This window comes from Cydia fagiglandana, chromosome Z (assembly GCF_963556715.1).
Source record: "Cydia fagiglandana chromosome Z, ilCydFagi1.1, whole genome shotgun sequence".
Classification (NCBI taxonomy): domain Eukaryota; kingdom Metazoa; phylum Arthropoda; class Insecta; order Lepidoptera; family Tortricidae; genus Cydia; species Cydia fagiglandana.
This window is the reverse complement of record NC_085959.1, coordinates 1,386,142-1,412,745: the sequence shown is the minus strand read 5'-3', so window position 1 is coordinate 1,412,745 and position 26,604 is coordinate 1,386,142. Positions and strand designations below refer to the sequence as shown.

General features: G+C 40.6%; 1 protein-coding gene across 1 annotated transcript in view; it reads right to left on the bottom strand.

Moving 5' to 3' along the window:
- The window catches only part of LOC134678975 (transient receptor potential cation channel subfamily A member 1), a 55,471-nt gene that overhangs the window by 16,928 nt on the left and 11,939 nt on the right, over window positions 1-26,604 (bottom strand). Inside the window, exons 4-15 of the mRNA XM_063537735.1 lie at window positions 25,054-25,179; window positions 24,547-24,687; window positions 23,103-23,258; window positions 18,511-18,750; window positions 17,052-17,159; window positions 16,030-16,208; window positions 15,291-15,455; window positions 8,482-8,596; window positions 7,317-7,486; window positions 6,946-7,090; window positions 6,054-6,308; window positions 4,092-4,377 (exon numbers count right to left, since the gene is read on the bottom strand). Coding sequence (XP_063393805.1) covers window positions 4,092-4,377; window positions 6,054-6,308; window positions 6,946-7,090; window positions 7,317-7,486; window positions 8,482-8,596; window positions 15,291-15,455; window positions 16,030-16,208; window positions 17,052-17,159; window positions 18,511-18,750; window positions 23,103-23,258; window positions 24,547-24,687; window positions 25,054-25,179 — 2,086 coding nt within the window. The remainder of the gene's footprint in view (window positions 1-4,091; window positions 4,378-6,053; window positions 6,309-6,945; window positions 7,091-7,316; window positions 7,487-8,481; window positions 8,597-15,290; window positions 15,456-16,029; window positions 16,209-17,051; window positions 17,160-18,510; window positions 18,751-23,102; window positions 23,259-24,546; window positions 24,688-25,053; window positions 25,180-26,604) is intronic.

Genomic DNA, 26,604 nt, shown 5'->3' with positions numbered 1-26,604 from the left:
GTCTAGATTATGCCAAAATTATGCCAAAGATTTTTGAAACAACTATGCTAAAAATGCTAAAATATCACTTGAAATTAGACACTTAAAACACATACTTTTTTCAAATTTACCGCCTTTTTCTACTGACAAGATCTGCTTGACCAACTTTATATAGTCCGTTGACGTCCATTCGTCCACAAAAGTCAAAATTCAATTGAAAATATGAACCACATAAGGCGATGGCGCATATTGTTGCTGCCAAGTTGGTGCAAACTTGGCTTAGACTAAATTATGCTAAAAAATATGCCAGATGCTAAATGGGAAATTTTGGTGCTAAAGCGAGTGAAAATATGCCAGATCTGGCATCATTTATGCCAAGTTGGCAACACTGCCCACAGTTCCGGGGAAATGAGCCGAGTCTATTTTTTGTATGGAAAATTTTTTTTGAAACCTAATGTGTGTAGTATTATATGAAAGGGCTTTTTGAGACGATTCTAACAATCAAACCACATCGTTACATTTCAGCCATATTTTTTATAATTAAAACAAAAATATATTTTCCAAACATACCCAGTTTATAAATATTAAATAAAAATACTAAATGAAATTATTTTCATTATTGCTTAATTGTGGTTAGATATGAGGATGTCACGTATCATTTGCGGTATATTGTACAAAAAAATCAGCCATATTGTATCTGGAGGAGCCCAAACATGGTAGGTATGTTATAAAAAATATTGTTTTTATTTAAAAAAATGTCTGAAATGTAATGATCTGGTATATTTTTTAGAATCGGCTCAAAAAGCACTTTCATAAACGATACCACACACGATAGGTTTCTGAAAAAAAAAATCCCATACAAAAAAATAAACAATCACTCAGCACTCCCTCCTAAGGGAATTTATTTAGGAACTGCGGATCAAATATTTTGTTTTGTATGCGAGTGTCAAACGGCTAATCTGTACATCGTTTGCGGTTTTTTAAATTGAAAACGTTAAACTATCTCTGTCGGAGCGGAAAGGCACCCGAACTACATATTTTTAAACGAGTACACCTACGATTTTTGCGGGAGTCAGTAATGGACTGTTCCCGCAGAAGTGGAAAAGGGAACTTTACATTAGTTACCTAAACATAACTTTATATTATACCATTAATCCAGTGAAATTGTAGAATTTTGTCACGTGGCTCTTCTGCGTCAAATCCAGTAGTTCTGATTTTTTGTTAACTTATTTATGATGTTGGCCCAATTAATAATCCAAGTTTGTGACCTTGAGTGCCGAACGCAACTTTGTCAAAAATCGAAAAACCTGCGAAAATTTCGGTTTTTGTTTAGTTTTGGGCGATTCTAATCCTAAAGGACTAGTTTTTGATAGTATCTTCCTTAAACGTTTTTAAAGAAGACTAAATTTTCTACAATACGAGATTAGAATTGTCTCTGTAGATTGAATAGTTTTTGAGATAAAGGCTTTCATAATTATTTTTTTTTTTAAATTGAGCTCGTAAGGTAAGTGAGTGCAGTGAGCATGCACTTATGACTCAGGCGATGCTGCTGGGCACGATTGTTCCTAAGGTCAAACAAAGCTGATTTGGCCCAGTAGCTACGAGATCGTATCGTGCCTGCCCCCCAAAAAGGGAGGAGAAAGGTCGGATCCCCAGGTCTAATCTAAGAAAACTAATCCTTAGAATCGCCCAAAACTAAACAAAAACCGGTATTTTCGCAGGTTTTTCGATTTTTGACAAAGTTGCGTTCGGCGCTCGAGGTCACCAACTTGGATTATTCATTGGACTAACATTATAAATAAGTCTGCAAAAAATCAGAACTACCGGATTTGACGCAAACGCTAAATGTATAAAGGTCATTGGGCGTTTTTGACCCGCTTTATGAATTTTCGCGTACAGAGACCAAAACTAGTTTTAAAATAGAGAATTTAATCTCACTTTTCTAAATATGTATTTTTTTATGTATCACCCGGCAGAAAAAGTTATTCAACAGTACGTACCGATATAGTGTTATTAATGTTTTTACTTTCAGCATTGTGCAAAAGTGCAGGTTCATGCAGCATGATAAACGTTTTATAGCACAATGGCAAATGAAATGTTGTCAATTGCGGCTGTTGCCGGGGTGGTCTCCTCTGCAGTTTTTGCAGGTGGCGTTCTGGTCTAAAGGTCGCGTGCATTGGCTGGCCCAGTGTGATTCGACGCAGCGAACGCAGGCGAGCTGTCTGTGACATCCATGTGATGAGTGCCGGAAGCCCTGGCAGCGGTGACATTGCGCGGGCCCCATCTTTCCGCGCCATGCCTCCACCTTGACACTCCTCATGTGGAGAAGCTCCGATATCCCGTAGATGCCCATGTGCAGCCCGGGCGGCGGTGAAGGAGGGGAGACCCCTGCGGTACTCCGCCTCGGACGAATTAACAATTGATTTTGATCAAGCAGAATAAATCTAATTATTTTTTTTAGAACTGGATTTTATTTTTGTTCCTCTTGATATAAAACCATACACGGTGTAACATGAGGAAACCGAATAATTTTAACCACGCATTTCTGAGCTCAAAAGAAGGAAAAAATGTAATATAAGTTTAGGTCAATTTCGCAATAACAAAAATTTTATTGTTTTGTTTTTTTAATTTTTTTAATGTATTTGTACATAAAAAATAAACGTTATTGGTAAACTTGTTACTTAAAATTGATTTATACATTTTTTTTGTAAAACCTTCTTTTTGCAAAGTGTTACACCGTGTATAACAACAGCAACGCAATATAACAGCAGCTATTCAAAGTACATATTTTTGAAATGTCACTCGATAAGTTTTGAGATGCTCGAAATTCGAAAATGGAACGCACCTGAATTATATGTTATAGATGGTCAAGCAAATCTTGTCAGTAGAAAAAGGCGCGAAATTCAAATTTTCTATGGGACGCTATCCCTTCGCGCCTACATTTTCCAAATTTGCCGCCTTTTTCTACTGACAAGATCTGCTTGACCAAGTATATTAAAAAGCAAATTTATTTAAAAATAGAACACAAGTTGCCGTTTCGCTCCAATTTAAAAAATATATTACAGTCATTTTTCCAAAACGGTTCCCGCGTTTTTTCCTTGAAACGATGGAGCTTAACCGCGAACATTTGCGTGCTATGATATTTTATGATTTTAAATTTGGTTTATCTGAACAATTGTGTTTGCAACGATTGCAGTCAGCGTTAGAAGATTCTGCTCCTTCACGGGCAACAGTTTTTAGATGGTTCAACGAATTTAAAAAGGGTAAAACCAGCCTCGAAGACGACCACCGAAGTGGTCGCCCGCAAACAGCAGTAACTGCAGAAAACGTGTGGACTACTGAAATGTTGGTGCGAGAAGATCCACCAATAACATACAACGACATAGAGAAGATCCTAGCGGTCAATTCGGGGAGCGTTAATATAATCCTACATCAATATCTTGGAGTGAGGAAGCTCTGTTGTCGTTAGATCCCGCGTTTGCTCTAACAAACTGATGAAGTTGCGACTTCTGCCCTATAGTATCAAGACTGGCAAAAATGTTTTCAAAGTTGGTTTAGATGAATGGAACTTTGAATATAGAATGATAGAGAGTATTTTGAAAAAATGTAATATAAATATAGTGCTAATAAATATCTTGAATAGTTTTTCTGTATCTCAAAACTTATCGAGTGACCTACGTAATGAAGAAATTGGCTCCCATGGCTTGCAAGAATGCGACTAATACCACTGTGTAGCAGATACATTTACCTACATATTTACCTAGCCCTATTTCGTTTGTGTACGCTGTGGGTCATATACATATATGTCCGAACAAAACGCCCAATGACCTTTTACTGTATTTACTGTATTACATGAAATATGTCCCGTTTGTCTTATTTCTCTGTCATTTGTTTTTCAGATGTCACCAAGCGTAATGAACTGTTTGCCATCAAACAGCGTCAGTATGTATGGTACGCCGATTCGCGATTGATACGCCATTTAGGGTCCCAGCTAAATTGGTTGTCCCATACTTACACTATGAATGTCCAATTTAGCTAGAACCCTAAATTAAAAGCAACATAGACATTTTTTATACAATTAATGATTTAAAACAAATGCCTACTGCACTTACTTGCATGAAAATCTCCTCTGTTTCTACAGTACACCTCCGTGCTATTCTGTCCTGTGTCATTACCGGTCTTATTTAAACGGTTCGTCTCACACTTGGCATCGTCAAAGCTGGAGTTTGTATTGATCATTAGCAAGTACGAATACACCGTCACAAACGTTAGGAATATACTGTAGAACAATAAGTTGGCTAGATGGAAGTATTTCCCGTAGGAGTGCCACTTCATTTGAAGATATTTCTGGCTGAGGGGGTGCGCGAGGAGCTCTACTCGCCCGTGGGCTACCATCGCCTGAAATGTCATCATTTAGTAAGTCAATCATCAATTGTGAAGTACGTCAGTAGGCATCCCATATGTACCTCGAGAGCCTCAGGAAGCAAGTGCCTTTATATACAAAGAGTGAAGGCATACCTATGTTTTATGGTACATTTTGTAATGTACGGACAATTAGTCTTATTTTGTTCATGTAGGTATTTAAAGTAAAGGCACTTATCCACCCGACGTTGTTTGGTGGTATGTAAAACACAGTGAGTTGTATTTTACAAGTGCTTAAATGTTATGTGTGTGTTTCATACAAGCCATATAAGTGTGTGTAACATGTAAACCCACAACCCATGCTTATAGCTTTGACATGAGGTTTGCCATGAACTGAAGGGGGGGGGGGGATAATGTGATACTTACAGGTGATTATGTTAGGTACATTTCGATGAGGTTAGGATACTAAAAAATAGTTTTCAATACAGCAATGGCGGTCGCAGGATGTGATTTTTGGGGTTCCTAGACACATGAAATAGAAAGCTTATTATATGTGTGTAGATAATAAGGCCCTGATAAAGCAGTTTGTGTATGTACATAATAATAATTACTTATGATTGGATCCGCGTTAAATGATAGGTATTAGGTCAAAGTTAAGTAACGCAAAGGAAAACCAAAACAACTACCTACATGATATTATATTTCCCAGTTCATGGCATTAGTGACATACACGCACATGAGTAGTGGCAACACTAAAATACATTTCATATCTCGACATTTTTACTAAAATAACTACGAGAGAACTAAACTAAGAACGGCCAATGGATTTCTTGTCGTCATGGCGCGAAATAGTGACCTTGAATGACGTCACAATCGTTTTGCATCTCTTCTGCAGAGTGAATCACATGAAAGCTAAGAGCCCGTTCTGACTCGTCGAATCTCGGGCCCGGATTTTAATCGGATGTGCCAGTGGAATAAAACTGCCATATGAAACTACTCTTGCCGGACACCGATTTGTCTGCAACAGGGACATCCGATTAAAATCCGGGCCCGACATCCGACCAGGGAACACGGGCTCTTAATCTACAGCTACTTTCAAGAGAATCACCTTACCTTAGATGGAAACTGCAACGTGACGTAATCGAACATGTATTTCGCGCCACAAAACGAGTCGATGTGGCGAGATAAAGCAGACCATCTTATCGTGTTTTTCCAATAGTTTTCAATGTCTATAACTAAAGTCGACTCGGAATAATAATTAGCTATTGCTTAAAGAAATAAACTACGTAAGAGTGACATTCCATTTCCAACTGCAGCTGCAATACTGTTTATTTTACTATGGAAACGCGTCGCTGTCATTGTCAATTTCCATAGAAAATGAACAGTATTGCAGCTGCAGTTGGAAATGGAATGTCACTTTAAGCTTGTTTTCCATGAAATTTGTAAACTTTTGTCCTTGCGGTCATAGGTAACATACTTACCTACTAATTGCGATGGAATTCAGTGCAGCGGTGCAGTAAAACGCATTGGTGTAAGAAATGTCAAATATCTAGGATCGCATTTAATTCAAATTTCCTGCAGTATTGCAGACTGCAAGACTTTCTTTGCTATCCGATTATGTGTCAATAAATGACACATATTACCTACACATGATGTATTTTAGTGTCCCACGATCCCACGGCCAAAGCTCCAAGGTGAAGCATCAGACTCACGTTGACCACTGACAACGGTTCAGGTCTATACTTCGGGTCGTTCAGCGCGACCCTCAGCGCCTCCATCTCCTCCTTTGAGTGTTGGTAGTTGCCAAAAGAATACTTAATCTGTGACAAGAATATACTATTAATAACGTTTACTCTACTTACGTTTAACGCGGGGAGCGGTACGGTCTGTGATTTGGGGACGGCGTCCTGTTTCTTCGTTTCGTCGTCCGTTAGGACAGGGCAAAGGGCTTCGAAGTTGTATTTGATCTAAAGTGGAAAAGCCGCTTAGTGATTGCTTTGGTTCGTGCGTTAGCGTTCGAAATAATGCTATTCTATAGTTGAAAAGCCTGAATTACCTTTCCAAATTTTAAAACAGCGCTGGATTCAGGTTTTTTAATTACTTACCAATTGATGCAATAAAGAATATTTATTTAACTTGGGTACTTTCATTCTTAGTATATTTGTAAAAAAATGGTACTTTACGTAGCTGTCAAGCATCCGCAAATTTCGGTTTCGCAAAATATAATTTTTACTTCAAAAGAGACGTATTTTTAATCACTACGTATTTATAGAAATATAAATAGAAAACATTTATTTGGCGTAAAATATCATACATTTGGTAGGTACAACATAAAGATTATAAAAGAAACGTACACCAAATAGGATGCCGCTCAGCATATGCAGTGTCTGTAAGATACTGCGCTGGTTTTCAGGGCACCCAAAATTAAAAACTAAAACTTAAAACTAATAAACAGATACAGAACACGTGTAAGAAAGAAAGAGAGAGCGAGAAAGAGAGAGAGATCACAAATATTATTTATTTATATATAATTCCGAGGTTTTTCGGTTTAAGCCAGGCTGAAACCCCCGGACCCCACTCAGCATCACCTGTTATTGTACTTACGTAGAAGCTCTTAGAGTCCTTCTTACAATTAGCCTTGGTGATGCACTTGTCCTGCACGGCCTCAAACACGCGGGGCATGTACGCGATCAGGGCGAGAGTGACGCACGGGTGCCGGTCGGACCTTAGCGCCATTACTTCGTGGGCCCTGGATCAAAACGGGCACGGTTACACTCACAAGAACTGTGCACACCAGGTACACACACATCAGGTACACGCCAAAACAAATACACATCCTAAATACCCTTAAGGCCAGTTCAATTACATTATTTCATCAAAAACGATGTCATCGCGCGTGCATTTCGCTGGTACTTGTCGAGGCGAGGCGAGCGAGACGCGCGGGCATTAATAAACAACTTCGAAAATATGTATACCTCTGTTCGTGAGTGACCATAGCCAACGCGGCTTCAGGGAACTTGTAATAGATGGCGTAGTCGATAGCGCTCATGTCCATGTTGTTGTAGCTGAGGCGGCAGCCCATCGACAGCAACAATGCAATGGAGTTGGGCTTGTTCTCCATCGTGGCCAGGTGGAGGGGTGTGTTCTAAAAAAACGAAAGAAACGTTCTTGGATTATTGACAAACCACCTCGGCAGAGGCCCGACGGAATGACACTGGTGCCTTGGAGCATGGGTCGGCCGCTAGTTTGGGACGCTACTTGGGTTGATACCCTGGCACCGTCCCATGTTCCAAGCTCCAAAGATTCTGCTGGCGCTGCGGCTTCCTCAGCCGAAAGCCTCAAGCGTCGCAAATATGCCGCTCTGGGAAGCAGCTACATATTTGCGGCGTTTGGTGTCGAAACTTTGGGGCCGTGGGGGCCAGGTGCGCGTCGACTGTACAAAGACTTGTCGGCGCGCTTAATAGAGGCTTCTGGTGACCAGAGGGCTGGCCACTATTTCGCCCAGCGTATTAGCATCGCTATACAGCGGGGAAATACGGCCAGCCTTCTGGGCACCTTGCCCGTTGACGGCGATCTGGGGCAAATTTTTTATCTATAGTTTTGTAAGTTTTATTATGTTTGTTTATTTCTTTCTTTGTTTTCACAATAAAGTGATTTCATTAAGATTAACTGCTATTACAATATCAACTAATGTACGTTCGTTCGTACATAACGTACAAACAGTAAATTTTACTGCTTGGTTCAATAGGCTCATATTTAAAGCAATATTGTATTAAACGATTTTTTTTCTCAGTGATGAGTTCTAGGTATTTTATTAAAAATTGAATTTGTTTACTATAACTACGTAAACGAATGATAATTTGATGTCCAGAGAATCCCTTAACGTTTTATCTTATCCCGTCTTTATCCAAATGCGAATGTACTCAGCAGCTCATGGCCGCTAAGTCAATCGGGTTTCTGTTTTGAAGTTAATAGACACTCCACACTATCTAGCGTCTCCTGAGCGTCGGCGTTTAGTCAACTGATCGCCACGTTGGCGCAACTGCACAGCGAGACCATTTTCCATAGCGCTGGCTAGACACCGATGCTCAAAAGACGCTAGTGTGGGATCTCTCTAGCTAGAGTGTACGTAGTGCTTACTCCATCTTTATCCACTTGGTCCAGCAAATGCGAGTGCACAGAGCGCAGCAGCTCGATGGTCTGCGTGTAGCCGCTCATGGCCGCTAGGTGGAGAGGGTTCCTGCCGTTGTGGTCCCTGTTTTGACGGTTATAACATTACCACTAATAATATGATATTGATCAGGTTTATTCAGGTTACTGAAGCATTACTGAAGTAGCGTGTAGTGTGTTGTAGTAGCGGAAAACGGGTTACTTTTAATGTCATTGATAAATTATTAGCTACATGCATGAATCATTTAGCAGATGTCAATAGATTCAATAAGTTTTTAATGTTTCTAATAAACCTGCTACAGGTACAGATGTACTCGTAGTGCATAATTATTTTCCTTCGGTTTTTTCACTGAACCGTACGAACGTGTCTTGCTTTTTCAGTCAGCCTCGGTACAAAAAGTACTGAGGTAGCGTGAGTAGCATGGGAAATACGAACGTTTCCGAGAAAATACGAAGGAAAACAATTATGCACTACATCTGTATCTACTTTTCCCTAAGTTTTCAAATTGCGAAATTAAATGTAGCGCGCGCACCACGAGTAAATACGGCCCGTTTTTATTTAATATTAACACGTTCAATGCGAAGCTGCATTTTGTGAACTCGCTCCCAGTGCGTTACAACCCATGAGAGTCCAGTAAGTATTGAACTTTTTCGCTGTGCGGTACAAGTCAATTACAGCCTGTATGAAGGGGTTTATATTTTACCTAAAATATATTTACTAAATATATACTTATTAAATTTAATCATGAAAATGTTTAGTTTAATAACTAATCTACCTTATATTACCTTCGCCGAAGTTGATGACCTTTGGTTGAGCTTTTATAGACGAATTAATTAACAGGTCAAAATTGACTTGTAACGCACAGTAGGGCGGGTAGGGGTAAAAGTGTCGGTGATTTAGTAGTGAAGAGGCCGCATTTTCTCTACAATTTTAATCCTCTTTTTAAGGCTGAATAATATGCAGTCATTTTGCCACTATAATCATAATCAACAAACATGTATATAGATAACAGGGTAACAACACTAATGCGCATTGCCCTTACCTACAGTGCTACACAAGGCCGTAGTACACAACAGGTCATAATAGGCCCTGTTCCGCACTGAATAGCAAAAGTATTAATCTGGTGCGCACATGTCTTACGTGACCTGTTAATTAATTTACTTATATCCTGTGAGTTAGAATGTTAAATGACAAACATAAATGTATACTTGACTATATAAAACAATTAAAATATCACAACATTATCGCCTTCGCACCAAGGGGATGTTACGTATTTCGGTCGCCGCACCAGGCGAAAGTCCAGTACAGGGTCAAAATGACCTGTTACGCAGTGAACGTGTTAGATAAATAATAAATAGTTATTTGTTTTACAAGGGGGCAAAGTTGTTGTTTAATCGCTCGTGCTAATATTGATACCCGAGCAAGCGAAAGATTCCAAAATTGAACCACGAGCGTAGCGAGTGGTTCGAAAAATGGAATCTTGAGCGATACAAGGGTTTTAAAGCACGAGGGTTAAACAAAATTTGCCCCCGAGTAAAACACAAAATTTTTCACAATACCAACCCTAAGCAAATATTAAATGTAAAATATCAAAAAAAAATTAATGTTATTAAATATTTATCATCCAAAGTCATCATTTAAAAGTCAATTCTACCAGCAAACATAAGAAAACAACTCAAAATTTGCATTTGATTACTTTGCCTCACATGTGAATAAAATGCAACTTTGCTATTAGTTTTTGAAGTGCAAAGTTAGCCTTTCCGAGCTGGTGTGGTGAAAATATATTTATTTTCACCTCACAAAGGATACATTTAACAAAGTAAGAGTAAAGGACAACTTAGATTTATATCCTTTGTGAGAGACTGGAGTCTGAACTAGGCGTAAACCTGTATTACAGATCTCCAGGCCCTCACCCCGGAAGACGAGGAGTAAGATTTACTCTTAAAAATAAGTTGCAATGTAGTAAAATTACATTAATGAGGTATCAAAATAACAAAACATCCAAGATAGAGAAGTCGAAGAAAAAATAATCTAAAAGGTGTTTGGAATTGCATGCTAATGTGTGTGTGTGTATGTGTGTGTGTGTGTGTGTGTGTGTGTGTGTGTGTGTGTGTGTTTGTGTGTGTATGTATAAAAAGGCGGGGATATAGAAGCACATATTTGTTTGACACAAGATGGCAAAAATGACATTTCATTTCATTTTACAAGATACTCCAATTCCTTGTAAGTTAGAGTGATCAGCCTGGCCCCTGTTTCACCAATGTGAAATTGGGGCCTGGTAGTAAGTATTAATTCGATTCTATATTATTTAGGGCTCAGGTAGTGGAAATGACGACCGGAGTGCTTCATTCGATAATTATGTACAGCCGGCCTAGCCAAGGTTACAATCGCTATCGCTTCGACAACGAAAAGCATTATGTCTCTCTATCACTCTTCCATATACGTGCGACAGTGACAGCTGCGTTTCGATCGCTACGGAGCGTAAGCGATCGGCATCTTGGCTACGCGGCCTGCACAGACATGGTTCGAACGTCTCCTATTACGTGTAAGTTCAGGGTTAAATGACAATGTTTTGTGCTTCCTACTTATCACCTGTCGTATAAATAAGCCTCGTACAGTTAGCACTTTACAGTCATAGTAAAGTTGAACCGTTGGGAACAAATAAGGTTTTTTGGTCATCACTTTTAAAACCGCTCGCTGTGCACGTTCTAAACGTATGATAGTGTGATAAAATGTAAAAAAAAATGTCTATGGTTCACTTATTTGTCAGAGATGACAATTAAAATAAGGTTGGCAACACTGTATTTCATTCAATATTTTTTAAGTGGTCATTACACGAAGTATTGTAAAAGCGTCAAAAAGATACTGCGTGTATGCACAAATTCTTTTTTGGGGAATAGACTAAAGACTTGTCTTGACAACTATAAGGTAGGGGTTTAAAGGTGTGTGCACTGCCCTTTAAATGACAAATAAAAGTACGGGAGTAGAAAAAATATATAATTATCCGTTATGCGTTCCCACCTTCGAGCAACACCGGCTTCCGACACGTCGGAAGGTTCCCACTATGTCGGAACAACAGGACAGTCGTGCGTTGTGGCATTTAGATGGAGATGTCACATACAGAACGGTGATCGTCCTGTTGTGGCTTGTATATTTACCTACTGACGACTAAGTAAATATCTGTCGTTACGACATACCTAGTGGGAACGCGGCTGTCCCGGAATCCAGGACAATCAATTTACACTTCGATAGCTACTAAAAATCGGGAGCAACGAAAAAGCTGGGCTTTCACCATAGCATTTAATGACAACTGATCTAAAAACTTTTGTTTAAAACAAAATACCATAAAAACATACACAAAATGTATAAAAAGTATAAATAACATATAAAACCTCAAATTAGTCCTCGACATCGGCCTTACTGGTTGCTGTAGAGATTATTTTATCAATTTAAAATTGTAAATGATATCGGCCGTGTCTCAATGCTGCAACATTGCAGCTGTAAAGGGGCCCACTGATTAACAGTCCGCCGGACGGTCAGTTAGAACAAAATTTTCACAGTTCCGAACAACTGACAGGCCGATACCGTCCGGCGGACTGTTAATCAGAGGACCCTTCGAGCAACACCGGCTTCCGACACGTCGGAAGGGAGGGGCCCAAGCGATATCTCACCGTACAAATCTTTCTGCCATTTTTCGCGGGGGGAAAGGTGCACACAGACGCACTTCTCACACACTTACATACAAAATCCAATCTATAATGACGACACAAATACATAGAAAATGACGCACGTCAAAGACAAATCTTGCAAACCTCGATCTATTTTTGTGTACCGACGAGTGACTAGTGTCACAACACGCACACTAACACATTTTCGTTGAAGTATGTCATTGTATTCTGAGAGATGAGAAGTCGGATTTGTCGCTCGACCGATCCGCAATTTGTACTGAGCGAGCAAAATCGATAAATCCAACAATTAAGTTAACTTGAGACTAAAATTAAATAATTGGATTTAATAGTAGATTGTTAACCAAGGGTTGAAAGGCACCCATTTCTGTCGAGGTAGTTTGGCGCTCGAACGCAGTGAGAGCGCCAATAGTCCGAGACAGAAATGGTGCGTTTCACCCGAGTTAAACACTCTACTTTTCATATCGAATGCGAGGAAACCCAACAAAACAAGGCAATTTTGGCAAAATCAGTAGGTAATGGAAGTACCAAATAGACTACGGCCATGATTTATTTTCCTTAGGACTTACTTGCAATCGGATACTTTACATGTGTGAAGATTAATAACCCCTAGCCCTAGCGAAAATCATTTAGATTGCAATATTCACGAAAACACATTTTTTTAACAAACTGAAGTAATTTTAAAATGATTTGTTCATTATAGTATGAAAATCAACGGGATTGCCTCTTACTTTTTAATTTTATACTTTTTCGTTCTAAAAGCCGCAACAGACTACCGGACCGCATCGCGAGCTTGGTGCGCTGCACCACGTAATAACATAATGAAAGTATTTTAAATATTAAATAACAATTTGATTAATAATATAAGTAATTTTTATCTTGTATTTTATTTTATTTTCATGAATATAGTGCTAAATAACTTTAAAAATCAATTTAATATCGTACAAACGTTTAACTGTGGCTGTATAAGATTCTGCCTTTGCTCATTTACGCAAGTGTAAAGTTTAAAAAATATTTTTGGTGTATTCCTTTTGGTTCCCGCCTTATGAAATCGAGTAAATAGAATTCAACGAAAGAAATCAAGAATAATTTGTTATTAAGAATTCGCTTACACCTTTTTTTATAAAAAAAGGATCAACGTGGGATTAGTAAAATTAAACAATTACCTATTGTTCCAGGCGAGGAAATAAAGACACTATTTTTCCATTGTGTTTCCACCCAGTTGTTCGTGGGACGGGGACGTAGAGGAGTACACCACTTTTCTGCACTAGAGCATAAACGTATCACTTTCTGCGCACCTTTTAGAACAACAACGACCCACTTTCAGAGCATGAGATATGAAAATGTAATTTAACGTAAGATATGTAAAAAAAAATATTACATGTGAAATGTAACACTTTCTTTTTGTAAATTTGATGTCCCCGACCTCTTTTTATAACAAAAAACCGAGCAAACAGGCATTTTTGTGCAGCAGTCTTCACGCGCGCGTCTGGACTCGGTCTAGTGAAAAATCCAAGTGCAACTAGTTTTATTACCCGCGGTAGATTAGATTGACGCGCTAATCTTGTACCTCGGCAGAGGGGAAATAGTGCGAATGCCGCCTCCCTTCCGTGTTGCTCGAAGAGTGGACCCCTTAATAGCACGCAGTCGTAAACAAAAATGTAATCTTCAAAAGACGTCTTTTGTAAAACACATTGGCGCCCCGTGTATTTAAGCAAATTTGTATTTAAACTTTTAAAGGTATTTGTGCGAGACGCTGTGTTAAGTTCGGTCCTTAATTCATACCTTGCATTATATATTTAGGTACCAATGAGCAATGCTTGCTCTGGAATCAACGACGAAAACACAAAAACATTTCGGCTAAGGAACCCTAAAAAGTTTCATAAATTTCGGCAGATCAGTCAATGTTTTATAGTTATTAGACAGCCATCGGTCTTAAGATTGATTCTATTGTTAAAGTTGTTTAGTGAAACCTGGCGCAGTTGGCAAAACTCTGACAAACCACTCGGTACTGGAACACTGACTTTTACTTTTTGTGATTTAAAGATAAATATATAAGACATTTGATTTGTGACGATAAGAAAGCATGAACGAACATGTACAGACAACAAAAGCAGAAAAAACAGAACATTCAGTGTGCACCACGAAATGGACCCAACTCAGCATACTGGTAATAGGTAATCAAGGAGTGTTGGCCTTCCGTAGGGCCCATTCGGTGATTCAGAAATAGGACAGAACTTTCTCAAACATGCCTGGAAACATTTGCCTTTACTCGTAGATTCGTAAAAAGGAGGCTGCGAAATACAGTGTTGCTCGTAGGTACATACAGGCTTTTACACATTCAAACAACTACTATACATACTTGCAATCACTATACATACCTCGGCTGGGATAGAATTCACCCGCAAGCCCCTATTTTTCAGCCTTTGTAGAATCATAAGGTACCTACCATTTAAGTAAGAATACGCTTAATGGATTAGGGTTCCAATTGGGCCCCTTCGGGGCCTTCGGGTAAGCAAAACTAACAAAAATATGGTTAAATTGAATCTTCTAGCTATCAGAAACTCTTTCATTCTTTTATCTTCCAACTGTTTCCCTATGGTTAAACAATCCTTTTAAACTGCTACATCTAATCTTCTATCGAGCTCTTACACTCTCAAGTCTTCCATCCAATCCCCATCACACTCCCATACCTCTGCAGCACCGCGCCAAGCTTCAGCACCGCCCTGGCGTCAGGTGTGCCCTCCGTTGAGATACAGCCTATTGGCAGAGAGACGAATAGACGGACGGACAAAGTAACGTAAACGGAATTTGTTAAAACTATTAATTTTCTAGTGATGTAAATAACTAGGCTAGAGGTATAACGTAAACGCAGGAGTGGCCGACCTAAGAGGAGATGGCAGATACCTAAACATAGAAGCATGTTTTAACAGCCAGAAATTGCACTTAATCTGGAGTAGTGAAAGTGTACAGGGCAGCTGTTTGCCCAGCGGCGGGACACTATATAGACTTAAAAATACATCAGCAACTCTTTCATTCTCTTTTCTTTCGTCCATGCACAAACAATTTTAACTGACTTCAGAATCCCAGACCTATGCAGTAGTGCCCCTCGGTTCAGCAGCAACTGCACGACCCTAGTGTGGCCCTCGCGTGACGCTATGTGCAACGGCGTCAGGCCCTCGCCGTCGCTCTCGTTGATGATGAATGTGCCCTTGTCAGAGTCAAGCAGCTGGCAGGCTGTGTGGTAACGCCCGTATCTGAATAATTCACAAAACAGTTTAAAATTCGATCAATTTATGGTCCTCAGTAGTAGTTCCACTTTCCCAAGTGATTCTCGAGAGCAAATGCACGAGGTACTGTAAAAATACCAAGATTAGGTACCAAAGGTGAACCCAAGATATTTGAGGAGTTTCTTTGATTTCTCTAGGATCAAATGATCAGATTCTGACTTGATAACAATGATGACAATGCGACTAAGTAATTACGAAGTATAAGGAATCAAGCACACGATGACTTTTTGTAGCGATTCATTAGCGATGCAATCGCATAAAAGCCACGATACAGTCGCGATGCTGTCGCTGGTGTTACACTCTCGCACACGTAAACCCGATTATACATCGATACTATCGCGATACAGCATCAATACAGCCGTGATCATCGGTAAAGCCGCGATACAATATCGATACAGTCTCGATGTGATCCGCGGCAAAAGCTTTCAAACATTTCCAAATTGGTACCTGAAGCCTTCTTCGAAAAATAGGTTCAATAAACACAAAAAATAAATTAATAACTCCTCCTTTTTTAAGGAATGCTTAAGATATCAAGTCATACCTGGCCGCAAAATGCAAAGGGCTCTCATTATTGTTGTTTTTCAGATTGATGCAGGCTCCTAATCTGATGAGGTTCTCTAGGGATCTGATGTGGCCCTCGCGGCTCGCGTAGTGGAGGGGAGAGCAGCCGGTCATGTCTTTTTCGTTGAGGAGCTGGGCTAGGCTTTTCTCGCAGCGGTCCTGGTGGAGAGATTGTCAAGTGACGGTTTTAGCGGTGCTGATGTAAGAATGTTGTCATAGGCCTGATAATAATATAGGCATTAAAGTAGGAGCCACCGAGATTTTTGATGTCATTTTGGGGGGGGGGGGGAGGCTCTCAACTTGATCTTGATATCTATATCATTTAAGCTACTAGGCCAAGTTCGGTATCGTTTTCGTATAAATCGGGGATGCCGGATTCATTTATGATTTATCATAATGATACCATTCCGAAGTAAAAACACATAAAATATGAAAAAACTACTTTTTCTTAATTCCTCTTGACGCTTAAACCGCTAAACCAATTTAGTTAAAATTCGGTACAGACTACAGATATAGTTTGACTCCCAGGAAATAACATAGCATACTTTTAATCCCCAAAAATCATCCATTAAGTGTGTGAAAAGGGAGGTGGAAATTTGTATGGGGATCCAATAACCGCTGAACCGATTTATAAAAATATTGGTATAGAGATATTTTGAGATCCGGGGAAGAACATAGGATAGTTTTTAATAAAAAAAAAACGCTTAAAAGTGAAAAGGAAGGTGTAAGATAGTATGGGGTAATGGGTAATAAAATTGGGGTATCAATAAAGGCTGAACCGATTTAGATGAAATCTATGTCTACATCTTTGATTTCATTGAAAATGATACTAAACTTGACATAGAACCTACACTTAAAAAAATATTAAACTCAGACGTCGCCACGAACGTCACAACCAGGGGCAGTACATTGCGAGAGTTGAGGTACAGCCTTATGTCCGCGGATCTGGCATATCTCTGTCGATGGTTAAAAGTTGTGGCAGTTCTGCTATTAGCCTATTACCTTACAGTTGGCAGCGAACTCTTCCAGCCTACCACCGTTCATCACCACAAGGTGCAGCACGTTACGGGAGTTGATGTCCTTCAGCCGGATGTCGGCGCCCAGGCGGATCTGACAAGTTAAACTTGGTAAGAAAGAACTATATTCTCATGAGATATTAATCTGGAATATTTAAGAAAACTTCATTCAATTGGTATTTTGAGACGTGAGTGTTAATTAAATCACATACATAAATACATATAATCACGCCTATTTCCCGGAGGGGTAGGCAGAGACCACGGATTTCCACTTGCTACGATCCTGACATACCTCTTTCGCTTCCTTCACTATCATAACATTCCTCATACACGCTCGCTCGCCGGTTTAGGGTACTCTTGTCCTGGCCTTCCTTCAGGATTTCCCCAATCTGATCAGAGAAAGTCCGCCGACCCCTTCCAACTCCGACTTCCACTTCTCCCTTATACACTCTCTTTGTTAGCCTTCTTTCACTCATTTTTTCTACGAGTCCAATCCATCTCAACACACCTTTCTCAATTTTTGTCACTACATCTACATTCAGTCCACACTTTTCCCTTATCACACTATTCCTAATTCTATCTTGCAATCTCACACCACATACACTGCTCAACGCTCTCATTTCCACTGCATCCACTTGGCTTTGATGCCTCTTCTGCCATACCCAACTTTCGCTACCATACATAAGAGTAGGCACCAACACCCCTCTATGAACAGCCAACCGTGCTTTTTGCGACACCATCTGGCTGCTCATAAAAGCGTTTAGTGCCCCATTCACCCGATTTCAAGCATTCACTCTCCATTCAATATCTTTATCATGCTTACCGTTCGTAGTGAACAAAGTTCCCAGATACACAACTCTTCCCAACTCTTTAACTTGTTCCACTCTTTCTACATCATTCATCATTTTTCATTATTTAATTAAATCAATTAGTCAATAATTGCTGTAGGAAAGTATAATTTACGTATTAATATTATTATTATTTGTATGTCTTTTCCATATCTCGGGACCATGGGGTCCCGGACCTTTGGCGTACGTGGGGCCGAAGCCAACAGCGCAGAGGCCCTTTAAGACACTTTAATCTAAAAGCAAGGGATTATTATTAATATTACCTACTCAGATCGTTTTGTTACCGTGATCGTTGATCGTGTTTATCTACTCAGAACGCGACTTATAAACTCCGTCAAAAATTTGATGATTCTATCTAGATTACAGTAGTGAAAATTTTATTGTCTTCCTTGAAATATTGTCCATCTAAATATTTTAATGTTCCCACAAAAGACGTTAGATTTCGGGAAGTTTCTCTTCATAGGTAAACTTCCCAGCATATGTACCTTCCGCCGACCATCCTAAAGGCAGCGAGGCTTACAGTGATGTATGAACTTCTTTTCTGAACTCTCTCGCACCAAATATCACGAGCAGATCTGAAAGATCTCTGCTTCGTACCAGAGTATGAACTGTTCTCCATCCAGCTCTAGAGGCAGCCAGAAGAAGGGGTGATCTTCTCTCCTTATCCAGGGGGTTGATGTCCGAGCCCTCCTTCACCAGGTAGTCCACGATGTCCGGGTGGTCAAACATGGCGGCACAGTGGAGGGGCGTCATGCGCTGGACGTCGCAGGAGGTCAGGCAGGCTAGCTTCTCTTTAGGTTGCATTGTGAACATCAGTTTGACGATTTCTAGAGCACCCTGTGGAAAACAGAGGATTACGGACATTAATTGTACTTACAATTTATGTAGATACGGTAATTTGTATAGATACGGTAAGTACAGTTGCCATCAGATATATCGAAGCAGCCAAGGTGTAGAAATTTCCAAAAAAAATTCGTTCCTTCCATACCGTTACCGTTATAGAAATTACGAAGGGTTATGTTATGTAGTTAGCATAATTTCTAAAATCAAATTTCCTAAGTACGAAATTCCTAAAGACAGAACATCGAAAATCAAAATGTCTAATGTACGAAATTCCTAAAGATACATGTCCTAATACAATTTCAATCGAACGATCTCATTTTCGAAAATCAATATTCCTTTGTGCAAAATACCTATGGACAATACTTTGAAAGGCAATATGTTTAGTGCTCAAAATAAGTAGTTACGTTCAAAAAGCCTAATGACAATAATTATATTGAAAATCAATACCAACCAGAAATAGCGCTTCGCGCGTCGCGGGGCTCTGTCTAGTTAAGTTGTAAAGGAATGTTTTTTGAAAAGAAAGTTTCAAACGTTAGAAATTTTATGCTAAGGTCAACTGAACGTAGGAAATAGGTCGTTCGTATTTTCGTGCACTAATTGTACTTTAGAAATTTAAAAATAGGTTGATTAACCGTAGGACATGCATCTTTAGGAATTTCGTACTTTTTGATTTGATTTTAGAAATTATGCTATATAACCATACAAAGTGTATGAAAAGTTGTTTAGTTTTTATTTAGTTATTAGACTTATTAGGCATCATATAGTATGTGTCTGACCGTGGGGCTTTAATTCGAGGACTTGATTTTACTCGCTAAACTGAACTAATTTTACTATGGGACCAACCCTAAAATTAGGGAAAAAATTTTGGCTTTTCCATAGAAAACGTCGACATCTGATCAGCCAAAATGTATGAAGACGTAAAAATTTTTTCGGGTAGTCGGGGTTGGTGCCATAAAAAAAGTAGCTCAGTTTACCTAGTAGAATCGAGTCCTGGATTTAAAGCCCCATGGTCAGTAGCACCCTGTATATAGTAATTATTAAAATGTTTAGAGTAAGTAATATGCATGCTGCGTTCGCCTGTAATTGGTGGCGCAATAAATAATTGAATAGTACGCAAGCGTGCTAGTGCATAAGTTGTTGTTCCCACTGTTGGTGAACCTTAATAAGAAATAGTACATTGTGCAACATGGGGCGTAAGTTGAATATTGCAAACGAGAGTAAGTTAAATCGCGACGGCTTGCCGGAGCGATTTATAGACACGAGTTTGCAATATTATTACGCCCCAAGTTACACACAATGTTTTTCATCACACTTGCGATACGAAAATTAAGTATAAAGACAAAAAACTGTTGATTATGGCACTAGAAACTTCATAACTCCCTAGGAAGAACGCTTTTTCTATAACTCCCGCTAAACCTGCTTGCAATTCCATATTTACTGAGTGAGTGTGATGAAAATAACGCCAAAAATCTCCACAACCGTGAGGTATACAATCTCAGGAATTATTTCCTCAACAACGAGTGTGGGATGCATCGTGATGTGGTGGCCGCTGACAGGGGTCTCACGCCGCTCTCCTTGGCGAACGAGAACTGGCGCAAACCTGTAGTACTAAGCACCGAGAACCGCAAGGCGGTATGGAGGGATAAGCAGCTACACGGGCGGTTCTACAATGTAGACCTACCCGCGTCGGTGAACTGGCTACGATTCGGAGACCTCTTCGGGGAAACCGAGGGTTTTGTCTGTGCAATTGCGGACGAAGTTATCAATGTTATCATGATGAATAACTACCGGAGATATATCCTGAAGGACGGTACGGTCGACATTTGTCGGGCATGCCGCCGTCCCGGCGAGTCACTTAGGCATATTATCTCCGGTTGTTCTCATCTTGCTAACGGCGAGTTCTTGCACAGACATAATCTCGTAGCCAGAATTATTCACCAGCAGCTTGCCCTCCTATACGGCCTTGTGGACCGCGAAGTGCCGAACTACAAGTACTCACCTGCGCCAGTTCTCGAAAATGGTCGTGCCACGCTCTATTGGGATCCATCTATCATCACTGACAGGACTATTGTAGCCAATAAGCCTGACATCGTGCTGATAGATAGATCGCAGCGCCGGGCCGTGCTAGTCGACGTCACCATCCCCCATGATGAGAACCTCGTGAAGGCCGAGAAGGACAAGTCCAGCAAGTGCCTAGACTTAGCTCACCAGATAACCGGCATGTGGGATGTTGACTCTACGATCATTGTTCCTATAGTCCTGTCAGCGGAAGGTCTCATAGCGAAGAGTCTCAACCAACACCTAGAGAGACTCTCGCTATGTGGTTGGATCAAGGGTTAGATGCAGAAGGCGGTAATTTTGGACACGGCGCGTATAGTTCGTCGGTTCCTCACTCTGCGGCCCTGACCACCGGCAGCTTGGGCCCTGCCCCGCTGCCAGCGGCACCCTAGGTTAGGTTTTTTTATAATGTGTTTATACATATATTTTTTGTAAGTGTTTTTATATTTTACTTTTATACTCACATTGTAAAAGACCCCAATTGAATAAAGGAAAAATAAAATAAAATAAAACTTGTAAAGGAATTAAAAAACCTTGGTATACTTTTTCTTAGTAGATATCCACTGCAACAAAAAGCGGCCAAGTGCGAGTCGGACTCGCCCATGAAGGGTTCCAGTAGCAGCAACATAATAAAATTACGGTTTACGATTTATGATGTATTAAAAAAAACTAGGTACTTAGTAGATCTCGTTCAAACCAATTTTTGGTGGAAGTTTGCATGGTAATGTACATCATATATTTTTTTTAGTTTTATCGTTCTCTTATTTTAGAAGTTACAGAGGGGGGACACACATTTTACCACTTTGGAAGTGTCTCTCGCGGAAACTATTCAGTTTGAAAACATGATATTAGAAACCTCAATATCATTTTTGATGAGCTATCCCCCACACGTATGGGTTTGATGAAAACAATTTTTTTGACTTTCAGTTCTAAGTATGGGGAACCCCCAAAATTTATAAAATATAAAATAATAATAATATAATAACATAATTTATATTAATTTTTAGTGTTTATTTTTTATTTTTGTGTGAAAATCTTAATGCGGTTCACAGAATACATATAATACTGCGAGATCGCCGGCTTGGATGAGGCCAGGAATGCCTGGCTAGCCAAACTGCGAGATGTGCCACCTAGACCCGAGAGGCAAAGGGCCTGGGACAACTTGGCCTGCACCGCCATCATGAAATCCCTAGTTGACAGTTCGTCGGGAAGGGACCGCGCAAGGCTCTTAGCTGTGTCCAGACCAGAGTCTGGACAATGGCTACCCGCCTACCCATCACCTCACACCGGCACATTCATCGAACCAAACACACTAAGAATTGCCATCGGACTCCGGGTCGGGGCCGATGTATGTGTGGACCATAGCTTCGCCTCTTGTGGGGCCCCGGTTAATCGCCTTGGCCACCACGGACTCGCCTGCTCCTCGGGCGCCGGCCGCCTATCCCGTCATGCCGCGCTCAACCACATCCTGAGGAGAGCGCTTGTCAGCGCCGACGTCCCTGCGGCTCTGGAGCCTCAGATCGCAAGGGATGACGGCAAGCGCCCCGACGGGATGACGTTGATCCCCTGGCGGTTGGGCCGCGCGCTGGTGTGGGATGCCACCTGCGCAGATACGCTGGCGGCGTCCTACATTTCAGCCACCAGTAAACAGGCCGGGGCGGCGGCTGACGTCCGAGAACGTTCCAAGGTAAATAAATATAGTTGTCTCGGCGCACACTACGAATTTGTAGCCTTCGGCGTCGAGACACTAGGTCCGTGGGGTAGGGGGGCTCGGGGCTCCACATGGAGCTAAGCAAACGCCTAAGGCAGGCCACAGGTGACCCTCGCGCGGGGCAGCTTTCTCGCGCAAAGATTGTCCATAGCAATCCAGCGCGGGAACGCTGCCTGCGTGATGGGCACCTTACCAAGGGCGCAAAATTTTGATAGGTATTTTTAATTTTTAGCTTTAGTTTTTAGTTGTAGTTAATTTTAGTTTTGTATTCATTTTATAACACTTATTTTACAATAAATGAGTTTTCTAACCATCTACTTACCAAACTTCAACAGTATAGTTCTTATAGTTTCGGAAAAAAAGTGGCTGTGACATACCTACGGACGGACAGACGGACAGACAGACAGACATGACGAATCTATAAGGGTTCCGTTTTTTGCAATTTGGCTACGGAACCCTAAAAATGGGGGTCGAGCTAGGAGACACATATATAACTTAACAATAAATAAAAAGTGTTGTATACAACTTTAAATAAAATAGCCCAACAATTCTGTAAGCATGCTATAGGTTAACCGACCTGGGCGCACGCTAGATGCACAGGTGTAGACAAGTCATGTTGCTGTGTAGATATTTTCGCGCCGGAGCGCAGGCACAGCTCCACGGCCTTGATGTCGCCGCCGTGCACCGCCGAGTGCAGCGGCACGTTGCCCTCGTTATCGTATAGCGAGATCATCTAGACAATACATATTATACAAGCATAATATACTCATCATTCTCAATTTGGAAAAGCAACCTAGACTATCCACCATCTGTCTTCAACGAGTACTGAGATAGTTTGGTCACATAGCTCGCAGAGACCCTGACAACTTGGAGAGACTTGTGGTGATGGGAAAGGCGGACGGCAGACGGCCTAGAGGACCAAGTCCAACGAGACGGTGTGACCAAATATCCGCCCAGATGGACATCCTTAGCCATAGGAAAAGTTAACAAGCGGAGTCACGATCCTCAGCAGTGAGGAACCGACTTGGAAGAGAAATTCAACATTCCAAATAAATGAGAATTAAAATTATTTGTAGAGGAAATTGTATCTTCTTAGCAATTTTATTGATTAATATCTCCTTTATTGTTACCTACTTACCTATCTACATACTTACCATGTTAGGTATATACTTTTTTTTTATGTAATAGTCAGACGCAATAGTAATAGCAGACGAGTCGCCTGATGGGAAGCAGTCATCGTCGCCCATGGACATAAGCAACACCACAGGAGCCACTTAAGCGTATACTTACCATGTTATATTTTATTTGCACTATGAATGTCATTTATAATTATAAGAAGCAATTAATTAGGACTCTCAAAGTATAAGGTGTATGCCAGCCCTTCTGCAGGCGTATTATGGATGACTTTATCCACGTGACAAAATAACTGTCACTCTTTAACACCACGGGATAGCAAGTGACGGTGTGTAAAAACGATGTATTTTAACTTTTATCACGTTGTCAGCACGTAGATAAGAACGACCATCATATCCGTACCTATTGGTGTTGTATTTCGTCGGGTGACGAGCAAAAGTCACTATGTACCATCAAAAAATTAAAGTAACAATGCATTTTATTACACTTGTAACACGGTTTATTGTCCAATAATTTCAATGATGTTAGTTAGTGACTTTTGCTTGTCACCCGACGATTGGCTATATGCGCAGTTGGTGGTGGAGGTAATACAAACGATGCCAACGCGTGACGTGGTGAAAATATGAGCTTTCGTGTCGTTTCTTAGTATTTGGCAGCTGCCAACTGCCAAATTAAAGCAACATGTCCCACAGCCACACCCACTAGGCTGGCGCTACAGTCAGGGATGGAACGAATAGGAGGTATTAGGCGACGATAGCCGCTTCTCATCAAGTATCTCAAAGAAAATTGTCAATTGAAACTATTCTTATGAGCAGCCTATTAGGAACTTCCTCCTCGTTCTTGAAAGGGGCGGAGGGAGAGCTAAATCAATTCAGTATTAAGTCTACCTGCTCCCGAGTGCAGCCTAAAGCCTCCCCCCACTGCAGAAACACCTCCATGGTACGCGAGGAGGCGTTCTTGGCGGCCTCGTGGATGGGGTAGTAACCGTTGTTGCACGGACGCTTGCAGATGGCGCCCAGGTCGGTAATCTGTGAACGTTTTCAATGTGTTTTAAAGTTCTACAATGCACCAGAAGCTAAAGTAAAGCAAATGTAACGAGATACAATTTGAAAAAAAAAACTTAGGACTTCGAAACTTTCCTTCGTTCACTCCGAACCAGTGTAACACGTCAAGTTTAGACATAAATATTACGATAACTATGGGCACTATGGCACACAGAGCATGGTCATCTAAGGCATCAGCTGCTGAATTGGATCTTGTAATGTAAAACCTGCATTACACGTGGACAACATTACCAGAACTCTTGCGCATAAGTGGTGGCCATGAATGACCAGAGCTGTTTAACAGGTTCTTGTAATTCAACACCTGGAACAGCTGGGTTATAATGGCCTTACCAGAACTCTGGCACACAGGTCGTGGTCGTGGATGGCCGCGAAGTGGAGCGCGGTGCGGCCGTGCTCGCCGCCTAGATCCACGTTGAACTGGCTCTTGTACTTGGCGAAGGTCTGGAGCACCGTCACCTACACATGTAGGTATTACTATTTGTAAATATTTTTATTTGTAGGTATACAGGGATGGACAATGTAATTTTATAGAGTTGGTCATTATAGTTTTACTATAGTTTGCCAATCGAGGTACAAAAACATTGAATTGAATTGCTCGGATGGCAGAGCGCTGGAGGCCGTGAGTTCGTCCCACACAAGACAGTATTTTTTCCACTTTTAAATTTATTCTAAGCTTAATAGCATCGTTCGCAGACGTTTGTGCTTGTTAAAAAAAACATTGAACGTACATAATATTAAAAAGTTAGCTGTCATCCTTACCGAGAACGTTTAAAATAGTTATTTACGATACAAGTGCGAAAAAGTGGAAATTCGAAACGAGTGGCGATAAATTAAAACACGACCGAAGGGAGTGTTTTAAATCGACACGAGTTGCGAATTACCTATTCGCACGTTTATCGTACAACGTTTTACAGTACATATGGCCCTTTAAACTTTTGACATCGCACGAAAAGTGCTATTTTACGCACTAGTGCGGAAAAATAGGACCATATGTACTGTAAATATATTTTTATAAATGGTAATCCTACAGCTACGATAATTCAATAATGATTATTAGAGATGCAACGGATAGTTGATTGGACGGATACCGGATACCGGATATTCGGCCAGCGGAACTATACCTACATTTCGGTTTTTCAGGTGCGCATTCTGCAGGTTTGACCTGTTTCCTAGTAAACGTTCGCGCTTACTAATTTCTAGGTACGAAATGAGTGCGCGTGCAAGTCAGTGGAATGATTAAATTGTTTCAAAATAATAAACATGTACGAATATGACCGTGTCTGTTTCTTAAATCCAATTGGTTTACTCCGAAATCAAGCAATTGTAACTAAGCAATTGTTACTATCCGGTATCCGGCCGGATAGTAAGTCACTATCCAGTGTCCGGCCGGATAGGAAAATAGTGGCCGGATAGGCCGGATGCCGGATATCCGGTGCATCTCTAATGATTATCCCATAAGTATAAAGTTTAGACTCACTCGTAATGTGGATGTACTTACTCGTAAAAATAAAATAATAATATATAAATGTGTATTGTCAGTACATAATTATATTTAATAGATGTGTTGATGAGAAGCATAATATAAGAAAAAGGACTATAAACTTCACTTCACATTGGTTTTTTTGGTAAAAGTCAAACGTTGGAGGAAGGTTTCGTTCGGCGAAAGAAAATTAATTATCAACCTATTGAGTTGAGGCCCTTAATTCTTGGAATTAAGATGTCGCACGAAACTTCTTTTTGCGTTAGTACTTCGCGTGTCCAAACCCCGACCAAGCGTCGAGGTTGGCCGTCGCTATTGACATTCCACGCGCGCCAGTTGTTGCAGCCGGTTGTCCGCAAAAAATTAAAAAATGCCTCGTTGCGTGATAATTAACTGCAACA